At 30.0% G+C, this 20,721-nt stretch overlaps 1 protein-coding gene across 1 annotated transcript; it reads right to left on the bottom strand.

The window, feature by feature from the left end:
• Positions 1-12,511: 12,511 nt before the first annotated feature.
• LOC107441815 (RNA demethylase ALKBH5) lies at positions 12,512-20,715 on the bottom strand. Its single transcript, XM_016055196.2, has 4 exons — positions 20,320-20,715; positions 17,306-17,562; positions 14,322-14,402; positions 12,512-13,441 (listed from the first exon to the last, which is right to left on the bottom strand). The coding sequence occupies exons 1-4, from the start codon at positions 20,713-20,715 to the stop codon at positions 13,189-13,191; spliced, it is 987 nt and encodes a 328-aa protein (XP_015910682.1). The 3' UTR covers positions 12,512-13,188.
• Positions 20,716-20,721: the final 6 nt, after the last annotated feature.

A 20,721-nucleotide genomic window follows, 5' to 3' on the forward strand; every position in this document is an offset into this window, starting at 1 on the left:
AAAAAAAATTTTTCAAATATGTCACATAAATATTTTCCGATAACAATGAATATTGTTTGAGATACCTTCTCTCATAGGCGACCGATTTCAAACTAATCCTACGGGGAAAAAATTTATAATAAAGAAAATCACAAAGAGTGTTCGCGCGACAACACTGAATAAAAAATAATAAATTAGTTAATTCAGTAAACTTGGTAAGGATGTAATATATCCGTTTAATGAATCTGTGAAAAATACAGGATTATAATTGGATGCCTGCAAGCGACGTAATCATGGTTAAATACTGGCATTCGTTTATGTTACAATTGATCAGAAGCCAATCATGATCGAAACATACGGGTGACGTCACTTTTCGGTAGCAATTAAATCTGACCCGAAAATTGATTCAGCTTCATAATAAACCAAGCCTAATTGCTGTAACGTTACCCTGACAACCACATGGCTCAACTTAGTGATTTAAATTACATGGTTAACCTTAATCACCCCATATTTTCTTCTCCAGTTACGAGTACACAAATGCCTTCCAATATATTTTTAAAAATTTATATTTTTTCCGTTCCTATTTCAGACGCTATGTAACTTTTCTTTTTTTCTTTAAATTGTTTATATAAATATGTCTAAATCATTCCCTTTTTTCGAATGAAGCAAGTTTTAAACGAATCCCACTCTGCAAATAAGGAAAAAAAAAATTTTTTTTTGAGACAGATCTAGTTTATAGCGATTTTTTAAGTATATATACAAATGCAATCAAGGAATTCAGGTTCCTGTCTTAGTTCTTCTACAGAGCACTTTCTTTTTAATTTCTAAAAATACTTAATTATTGAATTTAAATTTTTAAAGAATTAGTTTTTAAAGTATTAAGAATTACTATGTAATACAATTTTTAAATCCCCCCCCCCCTACAGACCTTGTTTTCACTACCGTTTGTAAAGCATGCGTCATTGATGGTTCCAGGCTAGTGTCTTAAGTCGATTATAGCAGTATATTTAGATTATAAAATTTATTTTTCTTTCGATTTTTAAAAAAAATTATTTAGTTTTTTGACGACAGATCTAGTGTAAACCTTTCATACTGAATGTAATATGCCTCATAATCCTTAATGGCACAAAGAAGGGTTCGCGTTCATATCTTGGGTCTTTTTCGGCATAACCACTAAGAAATGCGTAGGAGGTAAGAAGTCTTATTTTGGTTGTAAAGGTACTTGGTTCAAACCTCGGGCTGTCATGACGTTTTTGAATTAAATAAAAAAATCAGTTTAAAATAAAACGTAAAATATTTTTATTTTTTTAAAAATTTTTTATTATGGTGACTTAATAAGAAAATAAGATGCTCATTGTTTCAGATGGAAGTAGGTTCAAGCGAACAAAAAATTCAGTGCAAAAAATTAATAAAATTAAGACACGTCGCTGTTTAAACCAGGGGTCGAAAAAGCTCAGAAATTTTACCCGTCCCCGAGGACAGCATGTCCAACAATGTGCCCGTCCTCATTTGAAACTAACCCGAAGCTTCTAAATAAATAAAAACATACTTTTCTCCTATTTATTACAAATATTTATATAAATTGCACATTGAATTAGTAGTTACTAGGATTACAAATACTAGGATTACATTATACAGTAATAAGTTACTAATAGTAACCTAGTATTTATTTTATGAAATAATTTAAATGACAAAAGTCAGGTTATCTGGAATGTCAAGTTATCCGAGGGTACTGCGTTTTTTTAAATGAATCAAATATGACGTTTGCCAGTTCCACAATCAAGCCAATGATTTACAGAGGTTTCTGCACAGAAATCTGAAAGGGGTTTTCCATTTAGGTAGATGTTCATACTTGTGTTTAACGCTTCTTGTTTCAGACCAGTACGTAATGTGTTTTTTTGTAAGTTCATTGCTGAAAAGCCCCTTTCAACCGCTACAGTACTCCCAGACAGAGAAAACATTAATTCCACCATACGCAGTATGTTGCTGTATTTCTAGATTAGAGGGTCATTTTAGAAGTGAGGCGCTAGACTCTTGTAAGATTACAAAAATTGAAAATGTATCACGAACATTAACGGGAAAATGGCCGTCCGCGCGGAAGTCGGATTCGAGAAATTCGTTGTCCGCGGGGAATTTTTGACCGCCGAGGACGGGCGGACGGGTGGTTTTTCGAGCCCTGGTTTAAACCCTGCGGTGGCTTTTACTTCATCATTGTTTCGCTTTTTTTTCTTCTTAAAAGTCGATAAGAAAAGATCATTTTATGTATAAAATACCTATTTACCATAGTTCCACGTAAGAACGTTTTGTTATTACGCTAATTAGGTACTTGCACTTCAAGAAGAAGAAGACCTCTCATACCCACACATGTGACCTATGACGTCAGGGAAAGCTAAAATTTATCAGCAAAATGGCGTATTAAAGTTGAGCTAAGTTTCTCTACATAAGTTAGAATGTTAATTAACGATAAGTTAATAAATACATAGTCGTATCGCACATCGAATTTATTGAAATGTAATTCTTTCTCGTCTACTTCTTTTACTTAACTTAGATTTATTATTTACGAGGAGCATCCAGAAAGTAAGTTTCCCTAATTTAAAAAGAACTCACACTTTCAGGAATATATTTACTGGCAACAAGTACAGCAAATGTTTCAGCTATTTTTCAACATAGCCACCACCAGAATTGAGACACCTGTCATATCGTGGGATCAACTTTTGTATCCCTCTGTCGTAGAACTCTGCCACCTGTGAATGGAACCAGCGTGTGACAGACGTCTACCGTTATTGTGAAATACGGCGGAAATTGCGACGTGCCATTCAAAACAAGAGGCGCGGAATGCTTACTGCAGGTGTTGTGCTCCTCCGTGACAATGCTCGTCCACATACAGCACGACACACAGTAGCTGTTTCGACGGAATTTGGCTGGGAGTTGCTTGATCATCCACCTTACAGCCCTGATCTGTCTCCCTGTGATTTTCACGTTTTCTTGCACCTCAAGAAATTCCTGTCCTCTGGTGAGAGTTTTGAAAACGACGAAGAGCTGAAGACGCTGGTTCCATTCACAGGCGGCTGAATTCTACGACAGATGGATGCAAAAGTTGATCCCACGATACGACAACTGTCTCAATTCTGGTGGTTACTATGTTGAAAAATAGCTGAAACATTACTGTACCTGTTGCCCATAAATAAGTTCCCCATAAATAAGAAAGTGTGAGCCCATAAATAAGAAAGTGTGAGTTCCTTTTTTTTTAGAATTCGGGAAACTTACTTTCTGGATGCGCTTCGTATGTATTTTATTTAACCTTGATGTATTATTAGTTTATGTATTTAATTGTAACCTTGATATATTTTTGTTTTATGTACCTGGCAACTTTGATGCATAAATAGTTTGTTTTATATTACACGTAGCTTCGTGTCTGTCCTTGTGTAGGTAAATATATAGTGAAAGAATTGAAATCTCTTAGAAAGATTCTTTGTGAAAGAATTTAGACTGTGTTACTTAAAAGAGAATTGATAGTTGACGGGCTTGGCTTACACGAAATAGAATGGAAAGAACAGTTCCTAACGTAAACAAATACCACGTTTCAACAACCAATCAAGATCGAGATACCCACACAACGTCACTTGCTAGTATCCCATTGTAAAGAAATGAACGATTACCTGAATTTGAAAAATAATCAATTGTATTTAAGGGGGGGGGGGTTAAACTGAGGAATTTGCAGTGTGTGACACAATATGAAGTAATTTTACTTACTTATAACAAGTAATGATAACCTTATGTCTACTAACAGTTAAAATCGGAAATGGTTTTTATCTCTCTTTGAATATTTTGTATTTTTAAAAATTTCGAAATACGTATGAGTTTTGATTTACATTTGGCAATGAACTTTTAATTATAAACTATTTGTTTTCTTATTACTTTTGACATTAAGCTCGAGGTTATAAAATGAAGATTTAGATGAAAATAAATACATTTTCTACAACAATGGATAAATTATCATTACTTAAAGCAAAAATGTTAAAAAAAAAACTTAAATTTGCAATACCTTTCGAACAAAATGGAATCTCGAAAAAAATCTCGCATTAAGTTCATAAATAAAAATGACCTTTTCAGTACGTCAAATCTTAACGCACTTGTTGCATTTCAGTGGGCTGCAGATCAGCCCGTATAGCATTTTTTTTTTAAACTCTAAGTTTAACAGTTGATAATTCTCTAACCAATAATCGAATTTCAATTTTTTTTTAACTCCCTCATACTCCTTGCACATTTCTCTACACACCTTCCTAATTTTAAGTTTTCACGGTTTATACTTTTTGAATAAATAAATAAATAAAATAAGAGAAATGAACGTAAAGTGAGAAAAAACTTGCAAAAAAAAAGCACCTAAATTGTAATAACTTTCAAACAAATTATAAATTTGAAAAAAAAAAAGAAAAAAAACTTCGAGTTGAGTTTATAAATAAAAAAATATTCTTTTCAGTACGTCAGATTTCAACTCTGTAGTTGCATGCCTGTGGCCACAGGCATGCAACTACAAACTTATTACAAGTTTAACAGTTAATTATCCTCGAACTAACAGTCAAATGTTTAATTTATTTTTAAAATCGTACTACCAGTATATATTTCTACACAACTTCGACATTTCAAGCTTCTAAGCCTTTTGGATTCTACATAGCAAAACAGAATATAACGTAAAATTAAACATCCAAAACAGCAGTGGCAACGGTTCTTCCGATTTCTTAATATTAAGAGAAATCACAAAATGTCCGCCAATAGATCAGCGGTTCCTTAATAGTGTCCCACGGAACCCTATGGTTCCGTAGAAGGGGCTTCGAGAATTAATAAATTTTTTAACCACTTGAGATTTTCGAAACCTGTAATTAAATTTTCATGCGATTATTTCTATTAAATTGTTTATTTGAAAAGAAATTTCAAAACAACAATATAATGAAAAAATTACGAAAAGGATACATGGATTTATGAAAAACCCGTGTAGTATTTCGTATCGAATAAAAATCACTAAATTCAACAAGGAAGAAGTATGCTTCTATAAACATTTAAATATATAAAGATTTTCATCGTTTAATTTCTTCTTTTTTTTATTTCAATGAAAACCATGAGGGGAGAGGAGTTATCGACAATGTCAACCTTCATCCATCAAATGGGTACCTCAAGATAGAATCAAGTTAACATGTCTTATATACTAGTGAATGGGAATTGCATATTTGTAGTGGTAGACACACTACAGTACTCCCCCACCAGAATTATATCTGTGATAAAATTTCATGAGCGGATACCACTAGTTGCTTCGTTGTTGCTTTGTGAGAAGCCGGGACAGCTGTATTAAGATCACCGTACTTTTTTAAATGCTGAATGTGAGCGCTGTATTAAATTCACGATTGAGGTCGAGCTAGTATTGCCATTAGCTGTCGAGTGTATACAGGGTAACATTGTGGGTGATCGAGACTGAGTAGCAACAGTGCAAGGATGTGGATAATGTCGCAGTCACAAGTCAACTTCACAATGTGGACCATCCATCGAAGTGGGTGTGCTCAAATTGAAGTGGGAGCTTCTATAAAAGTAAGCGTGTTCACATCACGTCCGGGACACCAATGTGAGGAGAGGACAATGATTCATCTATGAAAAGGTACCCCGTCATAGAATCTAGTTAACATGTCTTATATACTAGTGGATTGGAATTGTATATTTGTAGTGGTAGACACTACAAACCATATTTCATCTTCAATTCATGCATGCACTAAATTAAATTAAGAACGAAACTAGATGACGCTTCAAACCTGTGAATTCAAGTGTTCTGACACAAAACCCATTTTTAAAACTAATATTAATAAAACAACAGGAAGAAAAAATTTCATTCTTCATTCAATCAATAAATATTTTAAAAATAATAATTAATAAAATTTAGATCATTATATATTTTCAAAATAATTAATAGTCTTTTGTTAATTGCTAATATGTTCACAATTGCTAATGAAACTTATTCATTAAAACTCAGGGTTCCGGAAAAAAGAATGTCGATCTTTTAGGGTTCCACACTCGGAAAAAATATTGGGAACCGCTATAGCTCGTTCACCAGGAGTTGGCACTTGGCTCCGCTTCATCACGTGGTATGCGACAAACCTATATCACTATTTTTGGGAGAAGGTTGTGAGCAATCCTGAACAAGGTTGCTATTTTGCGATCGTATCCATAAAATATTTATTTCGCAAACTTTATCTGCATTTGTTTTAGCATTAAATATTTCATAAATTTGATGATATTTCGAGCCATTTATTATGATATTTCTCTCTTTTGAGTGAATAGTTTGTCCTTATTGAGACATTTTGCTGGGAAAACAGCAGTTTTTAAATTTAAAATATATTTAATTAGCTAGAGATATGAAAGGTATACTAGCAAATGATAAAGCGAAGTACGTGACTAAAAAAGAATTCACTGTCAGTGTTTGGCGCGCATTAAGGGTTGTCTCAATTTCAAGCGCGGAGATGTTTTTCTTCTTACTCCCGAGCTGAAATTAACTCTGCGTCCGAGGAGGTGGAGCCAAGTACCAACTCCTGGTGAACGAACTATACCCTAGACTAGATAACTCTCTGAAAGTGAAAAGCATTAAACAATTAATTCAATACATAATTTTTATAAGTGGCGATTTTAGTGCTACCTATCTCTTTTGATTCTTTTTTTTTTTTAGTTTTCTTCAAAATGTAGTTGGTTTAAAATGTACTTTTTTATATGTAAATGTTATGTTCCGCTTTTAAAATGGTTTCTTTAAAAAGAAAATTAATTCTGAGGTTCAAAAATCACAATAATTTTTATTCTTTGCTCCGGATCTAGTTTATAGTAAAATCTAACAAATATGTGACACCCAGGATTCCGGGTTCGTGTTTTGAACTGCACATAGTATTTTTTAAAAATACTTAAAATTTCAATAAAATATATCTTGTTTTTGAAATTATTTTTTTCATATATAGACATATTCCGACCTTGTTTGCATTATCGCCAACAAAGATTCTAGGTTCAAGTCTTGGGTCTGTTGAAATAAGTTTTTTTGCTTTTGAAATATTTCATATTTACAATTTTTTAAAAATTAGTTTATAAATAAAATATATAAAATACTTTTCAGAAAATACTCTTTTTAAAAATAATTTTAGTTCTTCAAATTATTATTTTTTTTGTGATAGACCTTATTTATTGCACCTCTAGTTAAGCATGTGCCGTCGAGAATTTCAGGTTCATACCTTAAAACCATTGAGGCATTATTTTTCAAAATTAATTTAATTTTTTAATAAAATTAGATTTTTTAGTTTTTAATTTTTTTTAGTTTTTAATTTTAATAGTTTTTTATTACAGACCTAGCTTACAGCACTATCTGTCAAACATTTGACATCGATGTTTCCACATTCGTTATGACATTTCAGAAAAAAATATGATTCTGACCTGATTTATACCTAATATTTTTTACTTGAATGGAAAAATAATTTTAGGTTCTTACATGAAAACCATCGAGGCAATAATTTTCAAAATTAATTTTTTGACAAAATATTTAGTTCTTTTTTATTTTGTAATTTTAATAGTTTTTTATTACAGACCCAGCTTACAGCACCATTTGACATCGATGGTTTCACATTCGTTACAGCATTTTTCAGAAAAAATACCATTCTGGCTCGATTCATACCTAATATTTTTTACTTGAATGGAAAAATAATTTTGGACGACCTCGCGAAACATTTTTTTTTTCTTTATTATGATATTTCGGGAAAAATATTACATCCATTGTTTCATTATAAAACAAGTTTCCGACGAATTCCGAAATGATAATCGAACGAAATGATTAATGAACTTATTATGCTAAGTTGGTAAGGAAGTACAAAATAACAATTCCGATTTGTAACTCTTAAAATATGAATTTACTTTCTATTTCTATGAACTTAATCACTGACGATTTTACCAATGGTTTTAATATTGAATGATTTGCAATTTATTTATTTTTTAAATATTTAAAAATTATTTCTAGATATACAAGGAAATTTTTGGAAAGTATAAAGTAAATTCCTTCGTATTCACTAGTTTCAGATGACAGGATACTTTATAACAGTGAGAAAGGTTACAGGTTCAAATCTGAGGACAGTTAACTTCATTGAGTTGGCATCAATGCAAAAAAAAATATTTTCTTAACTTGCTGTAACTTATCTAAAATTTAATTTAGGATTCGAAATTTATTTTACAGGAGTTCAATTTAAGCACCGACATTTTTTTAAAAATACAAACACTTACACGAAATAATGCAAAGAACTTATATAATTTAATGTTCTTTACTGATGAAATTTGTAGGAAAAAATAAATACTATGACGTTTTGCACGCATGATAAAAATCATGTTAAGGACTTTAAATAATTTTTAATAAGCAATCGTATATGTTCTTTTTTAAAAGCATACAATAGTTTCTAAAAATTTAAAAAGATCTTTTAAATTTAAAAAAAACAAAAAACAACTGCTTAGTTTTTTGTAATTTTATAAAAAAAATATTTTAACCAAAGAATACGAAATATTTACCAAGTTCTAATATGAATTTAAACAGAATGCTATGTTTATGTATGTTATGTATGTTAGCTAATTACTAAGTTTCAACATAAAGTCGAGTCATCAACAAGTACCAATTGCTAGCTTTTGAAAAAAAAAAAGAAAAGAAAAGAAAACGAATTCTAGTTACAGATAAACACAGTAGCAAAAATAGCGAGTAACTTCCGATGATTTAGATTTTCGATCGTTTTTTCGCATGTATTAAATTCTGATATTTTTAACACGATATTGTAACACCTGAAGTTCGTATTTGAGTAATCAATTAACTTCGTTCAATTGCGATTCCGCCGTCGTAAATCACGTTATCTTTTAATCGTTTTCTCTGTAGCCCCGGTTATAAACATCTCGATACTTTATATCCGCAATTATTGCAACCAACATAATCGAAATCGCGTATTTGAATTTTTAAATTTTCATACGAGTATAAATATTTCATTTTTACAATTCAATGATTGTTTTATTGCAATTTGTCACACGCTTTTAAAAATTCTTGTATGAACCCTGATTTTGTTTGTATTTTTTAGCACAAGCAAATTTTGCTACTTATTTTAAAAAATAAAATCATGCTCCTTCTCAAAAAAAAAAAGAATTGAATTGTGAAAAAGATATTTCAAAGGAGACAAAATTTCAAATAAATAATCGACTAAGCAAACGATTCCAATTTTGAAAGTGAACAAATGGAAAATAGGTATTTTTTCGTTAAGAGAAACTGCAAAAAAAAATCGCCAAACTATTATTGACGCCAATGAAGCTTTATTAATTTCGGTAATAAGGACTGCTGGTATTGCTGTAATGGACGCAGTTCAAGTAAATACTCAAATATAATGCAGGAATTGTATGAATAGGTTTCATAGCCTTTCAAAAAGGATGAAAACTGAAAAAAAAATAGCTTGATTGAAATCACTTTCAAAACATGAACTTCTGACAATAGTTGACCTGACGTATAGCGGAAATATAATTTTTGAAATTAAAATCATTTTTTAAAGAAAATTATTGAAATTTTTTTTTAACATTAATTAATTTGCATAAAATATAGTGTTTATACTTGGTCATTTTATCATATATATTTCTATATACACTGAGCCAAGTAATTATAGACTTTTTAGGTACAAGGCATTAAAATGTAGTGTCACTAACGAAGCTACATTGGCCAATTTTATAAAAAGATGGAAGGATAACTAGGATTTCTAAGTTCTCTCCAAACCAGAAATAGTTTCTCAATAGAGCTATGCGAAGATAGCCCCCGAAAATGAGGAAATTCAAAAATTCAAACTGCATTCGNAATAATTTCTCAATAGGGAAAGTACCCAATTGTGACAGGAAAGGTTCCATGTTCAAGTCTAAAACTGACACGTCATTTTTCAATAATTTTCAACCAACCAGTGAAATAATTTTTGCCATTTGGCAAAAACTACTTTATTATAATAGAATAATTTTTCACTTAAAATTTATTCAATCATGTTAAGTAAAACAAGAAAAGAAAGTTAATAATCAACATGATTTACAGCAGGGATTTTTGAGCTAATATTTTTTCAAGAAAATTATTTTTTGAAAATGCTTTGAATGTAATATTATAGAAATTATTAATAAAGAAAATTATTATTTCAGAAGTAATTTTAGCTCATTTTCCTCAAAATGAAAACTTTCTCTTTCAGCCATGAATTTAACTTATTATGCGCAAACTGGACCACATTTAGTGTATTCACTTTCAAAAATACTAAATTAATATTTCATTTTACTATGGATAACCTGTTATATATGGATTTTATTCATCATTTTGTTAAAAGGTAAGTGGATATCACAATATTTTAATCCTTTAAAGACAGCAAGTGGTACCCTAAGTCTTTTTTCATTTTTCCGTAAGTATTTCATATGAGAGACAAATACTTTTTGTGATAGCATATATGTTTTGTCTTCAGCACTCAAGATAAGCAAAAAAAGAAAAGAAATAAAAAAACGTCTCTTATATAATATATTAAATATGAATAACTCCAAAATTGTAATTTGCGGTTACATGTTTGGAAAAAAAAGCTATATATAAATCGAAACTGCATGTTAAAAATCAGATTTAAATCAATATAAAAATAAAGAGAAACACAACAGAATGGTTTTCCAACCTCCTTGAGTTAAAAAATCACCCCTTTTTTCCCTGACAGGGATGGTATTTACGGTAAAAAATAGAAAAAATGCAATTTTTTTTACAGTTAGTACAAGCGTAAGAAGAAAAAAGAATTTGTAACAAAATATGCATTTTCGTTAAAAAAAAAAAAGTGAGTTTTGAGTAGCGAATTAAAAAACGTATAATATGTTAGTAAGCTACCATCATTTTACAACAGACAGATTATACAAAACAACAACTCTGAAATTATTGCTTAAATTATCATCAATGCCTCGACAACCCAGGGAGGGCCTTGGTTTTCTCAAGAAGTTTCTTCCAAGTTAACCTTTTTCCTGCTGTATTTTTCAGTTTTTAAAATCAAAAGGTCTTTTTCTAGGCCATCTATCGATCTCAAATTCGGCCTGCCTCTTTTTCGTGTGCCAAATGGTCTGGCATTGAAAACTTTTTTTGTGGTACGGGTCTTCGTCCATTCTGACAACGTGGCCTGCCCATTTTATTCCTTGTCGTTTAGTATAGTTAATAATGCCAGGTTCGTTATATGAGTGATACAGCTCTAGATTTGTTCCTCTAAGCCACAAACCATTTTTTTGAATTCCTCCAAAAATACTTCCCAAGACCTTTCTCTCAAAGGTACCCAACATAACCTTATCCTTCCAAGATATGGTCCAGGTTTCACAAACATATGTTAAAATTGAAATTAAGAGATTTATATTTGTTTTTCCTATGAATTACATTAGATTTTACGTATTTTCGAATTCCATTAAAACATTTATTGGCTATAGTAATTCTCTTTTGTATTTCCATTGCAATATTATTCCTGTTGTTGATTACAACACAGATTATCCTATAACAGATAAATTATGCAAAATAACAACTCCGAAATTATGGCTTAAATATATAACCAAAAATTTTTTTTTCCCTTCTTTTTTAATTTACAGGTTATTCAGAATAAGGCTCCTAAAAAAATTAGTATTAAAATACTGAATTTTTTTTTGCACTTCTCCTTGTTTCTTCCAATTAACAGTATGTTTGAAAGTCGTATCACATTGACACCTCTTTTAGTAGCATAAATAGGGAGTCTTTCAATAGACAATCTAGTAAGGTTATCTAAATAATAATCACCAAGCAAATGTCTTTTCAAATGTTATTCTATTTTGTGTTGCAAGAAGTCTTTCACTTGCATTTCTAGCTTTCGCAATAGCAATTAATTTTTTAAATATAGAATACAATAGATGAAATCACTCTCTCTATACTCATTGATTTTTGTACAACCTCAGTAAATAAAAAAAACAAACAATTGTTAACAATTTACGAGGAATATTTTCATTTCAGAGTAAAATTTTTGAGTGAAATTCGCATCTAGGCATATTGGTGAATTCCAAATCATCTTAGAATAAATTTACAAACAAATGTCAATCTAGGAATGATCAACAACTAAGGTCTGAATTTTAGAAGTTTGAGAAAAATAATTTGGAATTCTGTGAAAAAACACTTTTAAGTTTATGAAAATCTACAAGATAATGTACTTTTTTTGTATATAAAAAATAGACTTATGAAAGGAGTTTTCTTAAAATTAAGATCTTTGTGAAATAATTATTAGAATTAATTTAATTTAATTAATTAATTAGGATTTTGCAGAGTTCTTTTTTGAGATTTCTTTTTACATGAAGTTCTTTTCTAAGATTTCTAATATGTATTGAAGAGAGCTAAAGACCTATTTTTTTTCTCTTCTAGAATGACTTCTGACGTGTTATATAGAAAAATTCCAGACAATCATTAAAATTACGACAAAATATGGAAGAAATAAAAAGTCTATGACCATTCAAAGGAGAAAAAAAACTTTTTCTTTTATTTGATCATAACAAACCATGATCAAAATGAGCATACAACTCGGCAACAAAGACTAGAAAATAAAAGTCGCGACAATGTTATTAATGGTACAAAGAAATAAAATTAAAACTTTTATATCTCTTTTCATTCATTTGATTTCTATTCGAAATTGCACCATTTCCTGAAATCAAGTCCACCTCTGTAAAATATACACCAGGAAATAATATTTTCTAAGCCATTCTAAAAACAATATGGCCAAAAATACAAGGATCACAGCCTCATTCTTTTAACATTTGAAAAAAGATAAAAACCTCAAAAAGGTAACTTTTTTTTTAACAACAGAAGCTACAACAGATGCCTGTGCCAACATGAATTTGAGTTACTTGGCACAGAAAGCCATAATAATTACAGTTTGTCTGGTTTCTAGTCCATGGACCATTGTTTATAAGAAACTTGCACACATAATACAGTAAAAGGTAGGTAAATATGTACACACACCATCTGCACAAAAACTCTTTGTGCATTTCACTTGGATATCTTGGCTTCCTACAATATATTCTACAATATGCACAAATATATTTACAACAGAAGCATATAGTAAAAATATAGCGCCTCTAGTTGTTCTCCTTTTGTTATAAAAACAAAATATATAAGTATGGTTTTCTTTATTTCTCCTCTCTTCGTAAGGCTTTGTTCTTCGGCTCTTCAACGTCCGTTTGATCGTGTTTAGCCCAGGCAATAGAGCTCTGCAATTTTCGTTTTTGTACAGTTTTCTTCCTCAACGAATCAGGATTACTTTTCCATTTCCTCTTGCGATCGAATACCTCATCAAAGAAATCTGGGGGCACATTTACAACTTTTGGTTGGGAAATAAGTGAGAGCTCTGCTCTGCTTAGGCGAGGTGCATCAGGTAAAACTCTATATAAGAAAAAAATATATATATTAGTTAAGTGTAATAATTAATTTAGCATGAAAATAAAATTGGGTATTTATCAGTTATCTAGAATAAATTTTTAAAAATATACTCAGTCAAAAAAATAAAGACACTTAGAAAATATATTTAAAAAAAAAAAAATCCAGAAAATATCTGGTTTAAATATTAATCGTTTCCCTGATTATCCAGAGTTAATACAGGCATGGATATATTGCAACTATTTATTATCCCGAGAAATTTCGGACGTAGCAGAATTTGCCAGTACGTTTTGTTTTATCACCTTTTTGCTTGACCGGAAGCAAATAATAATAATTATAATAATCTGCTGTGTTTGGAAGTTTGCCAAATTTTGTTTGGGAGTTTTGCTGTTGGATCGCTCACGTATTTTGTGCGATTGTATAAACGGGGGTTGCTGAATTTGCATAGAAAAAAAGAAAGAGTAAAAAAAAATGACACATCATTTCACTGGCGTTTGGAAAGTATCACTTTGTGTTGTCTTTTTTTTTAAAAACTATCATACAAAAACTTATATTTTACTTTTTTCATTTGTCCGAGACAGCTCGGGATAGTAAACTGATGGTAAATTGAAGGTTTTTACAAAAAAAATTAAATTTCAACTTAAAATTTTTATATTATGTTTTATTTTAGCTCCTGGTATTTATTAATAAAATATTAAAAAGTGTCGATTTTTTGAATTTTTTTTCAAACAAATTGGTAAGGGTTAAATTAAATAACCTTATAATAATAGTATAAAAATTAGCATTATTTGCTAATTTTATTTTAAGAATGAATTAAATCTAATTATTAAAATATTTTTTTCTTAAAAATAAAATGTTGCTGTCACGCAAATAATGAGTAACTTACCTTCTAAGAATAATGACAGATCGTCTCTTTTTTACGTCTTGTGGTCGAATACAATGTGTAATATTATCTGCAGCATATCCACTAAAAATATAAAATTAGAAATAAATTTAATTGTTCAACTTGTAGTGTTATGAGAATTAAGATATAACTCAGAACCATGAGAAATTATTTAATTCCTATAAATCTTTATAAATGAAATTTTTTTTTTTTTTGTTTTTTAAAAGTAAGTAAATAAAAATAAAAATGTAATGGAAAAAAAAGTGTCTTCTTCAGTATTTCATATGCTGAATAATATAACTAAGTCATTTTAGATTGTTTATAGTATATACAATATTGACATTTTTTAAAAAGACTTTTGAATCTCCTCTCCTTTTATAAGAGTCAGACAATATTTTTTTCCAGTCATACATTACTTACTGTAAGAAAAAATAAATTTCATTGTTCTCAGAGGTTAATTATCACATAAAAATGTGATATTTAAGACAGTTGAAATTAAATAATTTATTGAATAATTATTGTTAAGAATCATCAAATAAATAAAGTAATGGAAAAAGCAGATTATGTTTATTTGTTCTAGGATAGATTTGTACACAATGAAAAAAATTGTCAAATCTGTTAAAACTTAGCATATTTCAATCTAGCATATATCGTCTAGTCTAGTCTTGAAAATCATGCAAAGATTATGCTATATTTTTTTTTTTATAAATTTGCAAAGATGACATCAAAATTCATTAAGGTTTAAGCAAATTTAAATTGTTTTAACACACATTAGTATCAATTACATCACAACTAAATAGGAAATAAAGAAATAGTACAGGAAACACCGCAGAACAGGAAAAACCACAAGAATTTGGTTGTGGGTGATAAACTTTCTTGTAAAAATTAAATAAAATCAGAATAAATTTTTGCACTTCAAAAATATATTTCTAGTAAGAAATTTCATATTTTAGAACTAGGGCACATTGATTTAAATCACAATTTAAATAAAAACATTTTTTAAGAAAAAATCTCCAATTTAAAATTTTACAAAGCATTCTCAAAAATGTAAATTTTTTGTAGATATACTGCTGTGTTCATAAGTATAAGTATCAATTTGCATAATTACATTATTTGGTGTGTAATAAATTGTAGCACTTTTAAAATCACATTAAAAAATCTTATCATTCCCTTAAATTTTTTAGATTGCAAACATAGAACAAAGTAAAAATTTAATCCAGTTTCCTTTTATATTTAGTTACTCATTGATAAAAAGTGTAAAATATATATATGTTATAGAATATAATATATATATAGTATATGTTAGTGCTAATGAACAGAAATCAGTTATTCTGCAGATTATCTAGTTAATGTGCAGATTAACTAGGATGATAATTTACAGTGCTCAAAAAGTGTTTAATTTCTCAAATTACCTAGATAATCTGCACAGCACATTACCTAATAAGCAGTTGTTCGTTAATACGAAAATACAATCTTTGCTGGAAAGCAACGTTTCTGTGCACTTAAATTATCATAATGTAATTTGTTTAATTTTGCAATGACTTAATAATAAAGTTAATTTAATCAATAAATCAGATGATCAAATTTTACATGATCGTGATAAAACAACTAGTTTTTGAGAAAGATCTCTTTTCTTGATTATATTAGTCATTATAAAATGATCAAGAGATTTTTCGGTTCTATATCAGAGGGTGGAAAAATGAAGTCTGAAATTGAGAATATCTTGCAAAATGCAGCAGAGTTGCACATGACAGTGCAATAATTCCACCGAACCCAGCTCACTAGACGTACTCCCAAGTATTTAATCAAACATGTAAAATTATTGGCGCTTTTAAATACTACGGACCGATGGTGCGCCTGAAATAGATTGTGGTTGAATGAATTGTGAAAACGCTGAATAGAACAATGTGAAAAACTCGCCTTTGCATAACATGTGGCGAAAATCGATATGGCAAAGGAAAAAAAAAATCTAATTTTCGAAAAAGGAAAATGAAGCACTTTTTAAAAACACCCCATGAAAGAAGCACCTTCAAGGGTTTTTAAAAACTAAAATCGAAAATAAGCACCTTTAAGCACTTTTTAAAATCGCTACGCACCATGTGTGTAACTTTACATGTTTGTTTGCTTTTGGGTACACATTCCACCGAATACTTGATATTGTTTGCAAACTGGTTTTGGTTGCAGCATAGTCGCAAATGTTTCAGAGTTTTTATGCTTTCAAAAACTCTTGGTCAGTTGTAGGTATATACTCAGATATTTTTTGCACATCTTCATCGCTATCATCAAGAACAGGCATTAAATCAGACATTGAAGGATTTAGAAAAGCTATGGAATATATGTTGCAGCAGATATGCACATCATCGACTTCGATCTTCAGACATGCAATTTTATTCCTATGGCAAACGTTCTCGTTGGATGAAGAGAAAAAATTAACCCCAAGAAGCTTTATTAAACTTATTTGTAATACATTATAGCAGTAGACATTGTCTAACACTATAGAAATCAAATTCAATGAATATACATATGCATATATGTGTGCATGCATAAAAAAAATATATATATACATATATGAGTGTGTCCGTATAAAGAATATATATATAAATAAAATTATATATATAAAAAGAGCTTACAACATTATATTGCTTTAAGTAAACAAATATAGAATATTTGTGACTTAGTATTACTTCATAATAAATCCGATCGACTATGTTAACCTTCATCTATGAAAAAGTACTTCACCATAGAATCGAGTTAACACGTCTTATATACTAGTGAATTGGAATTGTATATTTGTAGTGGTAGATACACTACAAAAGGATTTTATCAAATAAAGTCCGATTTCTTCAGAGGTTTTTACAGTTATTTATTTATGGCCACCATTTTTGGCTACTATAGCTTTTGGCCACCATTGCAGATTTAAACTATACTATACTATATTAGGAAAGAAAAAATACCATTCAGAGTACATAAATCAAAAGAGGGATTACCTAAGTATGGTGACACAGCCTCTATAGACTGGAAGGCAAAGAACTGGATCTGTCACCCTGATAGGTTTGAAGCTAAATTTGCAACCAAAGCTTAGAGCACTGTTGCTCATGAAGGACACTGAAATGATGGGCCTATCAAAGATATGTGCTGGATCAATATGAGACACAATACATCCCCCAGGCTGGTAATCATTTATTGCAACGCTGTTTATAAAACCTTCAGAAACAACTTTAGCCTTAACAAGTGGCTTTATCACCTGAAACACAAGAAATAATCACCACAAGTAACTACAGAATTAACAATTCTTCAAGTAAAATTATAACAACACATCAATTAAAAGGATGCCATACGGCAGAAGAAAATTCTCATCGCACATTCTCTTTCTCCTAATTGAAAATTTAAAGCATAGAAAAAGTGAGTTGAGACAAACCTAGAGTAAGCCGCAAAGTTTCAAATAGTGAAAAGAATTTTTAAAATATCAAAATAAAAATAAATTACTAGATAACTTAGGACTATGCAATGGTGAGGTTCTCTTCTAATAATTTGTTTGCATTTTAATATTTTTTTCAGCAATTGAAATTTCAGAACTTACGCTAAGTTTGCTTGAACTTACTTTTTCTTTCTTTTAAATTAGTAATGAAGAAAAATGAGAATTTGCAATGAAAACTTATTTCCACGATATGGCGTCCTCTTAAGGTTCATATATTTGTGTAATAAGCTATAGAGGGACAAAGTGCAGACCTTCAGAACACCTGAACATAATGAAAAATATTAATTAAGTTTTTCTTTTCTTTTTAGAGAAAATGAAACAAAATATAAATCTTGAATTGTGTATTTGAGCGTTCACTTTTTGTCATGCCAAATATGTACATACTATTGTAAATCAATGTGAATTTTCATTCAATTTTCAGGGGTCTGTCCACATTTTTTTAAAAGGTCCGTTTTTGTAAAATTGAGGAAAAATTACTCTTAATTTGTGAATATAAAATAAACGTTCAGTCACATTCTTTCAACCAGGATCTGCTTTTCTGAATTTGTGTAAATAAGGTCCGTTATTGCAAATAAACTTGTTCAAGGAGTTTTTAAATTGTAAAGACATACAAGATTATGCTCAACACTGTAAAATTATAATTAAGAAAATTAAAATGTAAAAAATAAACAGTAATTGAAGCTACTAAATTAGCGATGAAACATATAAATATTTGGTATTTAACAGCCTATACTGCTGAACATAGAATATTAATTTCAGACGAATAAAGGAAGAAGTGTTTGCCGAGGACAAAATTTAGTTCATTTGCATCAGTCTTTCTTTCCCCCTTCCCTTCCTGGGTAGGGTTTATTCGATTAACAAATCAATAATGAAGATAAACAAATTTGTGAAGCGTCCGATTAAAAGATAAATTATTTTGTGAAGGGTCTGTTTTGAAGTTAAAATATTTTGTGAAGGGTCCGTTTTTATGAAAAGATATTTTGTAAAGGGTCCATTAACGGACCCAAATTTCTTCTAAACAGACCCCTGATTTTTCTGACGGTTATCGCTACAAACTTCTACATGGTTTCAAAAATTGCAGCAACAGGGTCAGTTGGGCAAATCACAGTACTTTCTTTCATAAATTTATTACCAGTTCAAAATGTGCGTAGTTTTACTAATTATTTTGGCCATATCAGATAGCTTAAACAAAACCTTTTTAATCTTCTTATTAATTTTAACTTAATTATATTATTAATAAATTATAAACTTTAACTTTTTTAATCTTCAAAACTTATAAATTTTTTCCTAAAATTTATTATTTTTCTCTAAATTTAATTTCAAGACGGATGTAACTACCGAGTAATGGTTTTTCTACTAGTGTTGATCCTGCGCATGGACCAGCTACTTATGATATCAGTTTCATTTCTATAAATGATAATAGTTATACAGTACAAAGTCTTATATCTATGTGCCTGAAATTTTTTAACAATAAAAATAAAAGAATCTTTAAAGAAAATAAACTTTTTTTGTCAAAAAATTATTTTAATTTTTTTAAAATATCTTCTTACTAATTTTCTTACATATACACAGTGGCGTAAAGGGGATATTATCATTATTTTAATTATTTGAATTTATTTTAATTTTTTAAAATTATTTTCATTATTTTAATTTTTTTAAATTATCTTCTTACTACTTTTCTTACATATACACAGTGGCGTAAAGGGGATATTATCGTATCGTGATCTGTCACACCAACTACAATTGCCAAGGTGCCAAATAGGCACTTTTTAAAAAACAAACAAACACGTAGATATTTGCTCGGGGATGGCTACAAGTTATACCCATGGAGTTAGTCTCTTTCTGTGATGTTTTTTATTTTTTTAAAGTTTGCCGCGGGCTGCTGCCTGGAAGTTGCCAAGACTTGGCGATAATTCTGCCACAGATCAGGATATAGAAATCTCCCTGCGTAACCAACACCCATGAAACTCAGACGTCGCAGGAGAGACAAGCTCTGAAAAAACGTATTTTATTTAGAAGATATTTTTTAACTCATTCCATTAATAATAACAAGTTCTACATGGACTCCACAATATTTTTGGCCAGTAATATTACTGAAAGCATTTTTAGTAGAATGTACATTTGTTAAACGGAAGATTCTAGTATCGATACCTGTGTAAAAAAAAAAGTCTCCAAATTTTAGTGTATACTGGTTCAAGAGACTAAAAAAAAAAAAAATAGCAGAAGAGGACCAATTCAAAGGGTATAACTCGTAGCCACCCCTTGACAAACTTCTATAAATTTCCTTTAAACATTCCTTCAATTTAAAAACCTTTTGGCCCCTTAGTGATTGAAGTTAACGTAAACATGCGCTGATACTGAAAAGTCCCCAAACAAAACATATTTCCATCAAGTATAAGAATTATGCAAAAATATCACATGCAAACTGCCTTAAAAACAAAAACTTTTCATAGTTAAAACGAAAATTCCAATTATAAAATTTTTTAATATGTTTAACAACGTCTCAAATTTAAATATTTTTACCAGCTGATGCACCCACAGCGGTATTTCATCAACTTCTCCAACGGGATATAACTTTTCCATACCGGGTCCTTTCCTCAGAAGCTGGGAGCCATACGTATAACCTTCACCGAAAAAGTATTTATTTCGTAGAGGTGCTCTATCAACTGTGTACTTTTTATACAGACCCTTATCGCCTGTAGCAACAACTTCATCAATTTTACTTTCAATTTGGCTACTTTCCTCGTCTGAAAAGAGTCGCCTCTGTTGTATACCTTCATGCAACTTTCTCAGAGTATCGACGTACGAATCTGCTTCTCGGTCGTAATAGTAATTCCTACGTTCATTTTGTTTATTGCTACTGTTGGCATCATGTGTCGACTGTAATTTTTTACGTAAATCTCTGTACTCTGCAGCCATATTTTT

Source organism: Parasteatoda tepidariorum, chromosome 2, assembly GCF_043381705.1.
Source record: "Parasteatoda tepidariorum isolate YZ-2023 chromosome 2, CAS_Ptep_4.0, whole genome shotgun sequence".
Taxonomy (NCBI): domain Eukaryota; kingdom Metazoa; phylum Arthropoda; class Arachnida; order Araneae; family Theridiidae; genus Parasteatoda; species Parasteatoda tepidariorum.

Coding starts and splice junctions, on each gene's coding strand:
- LOC107441815 (XM_016055196.2), bottom strand. CDS start 20,715: ATGGCTGCAGAGTACAGAGATTTACGTAAAAAATTACAGTCGACACAT. Junction 17,563..20,319: donor CGCTGTGGGTGCATCAGCTG/GTAAAAATATTT, acceptor CTTGTGTTTCAG/GTGATAAAGCCACTTGTTAA. Junction 14,403..17,305: donor GGCTGTGTCACCATACTTAG/GTAATCCCTCTT, acceptor TTATATTTTTAG/TGGATATGCTGCAGATAATA.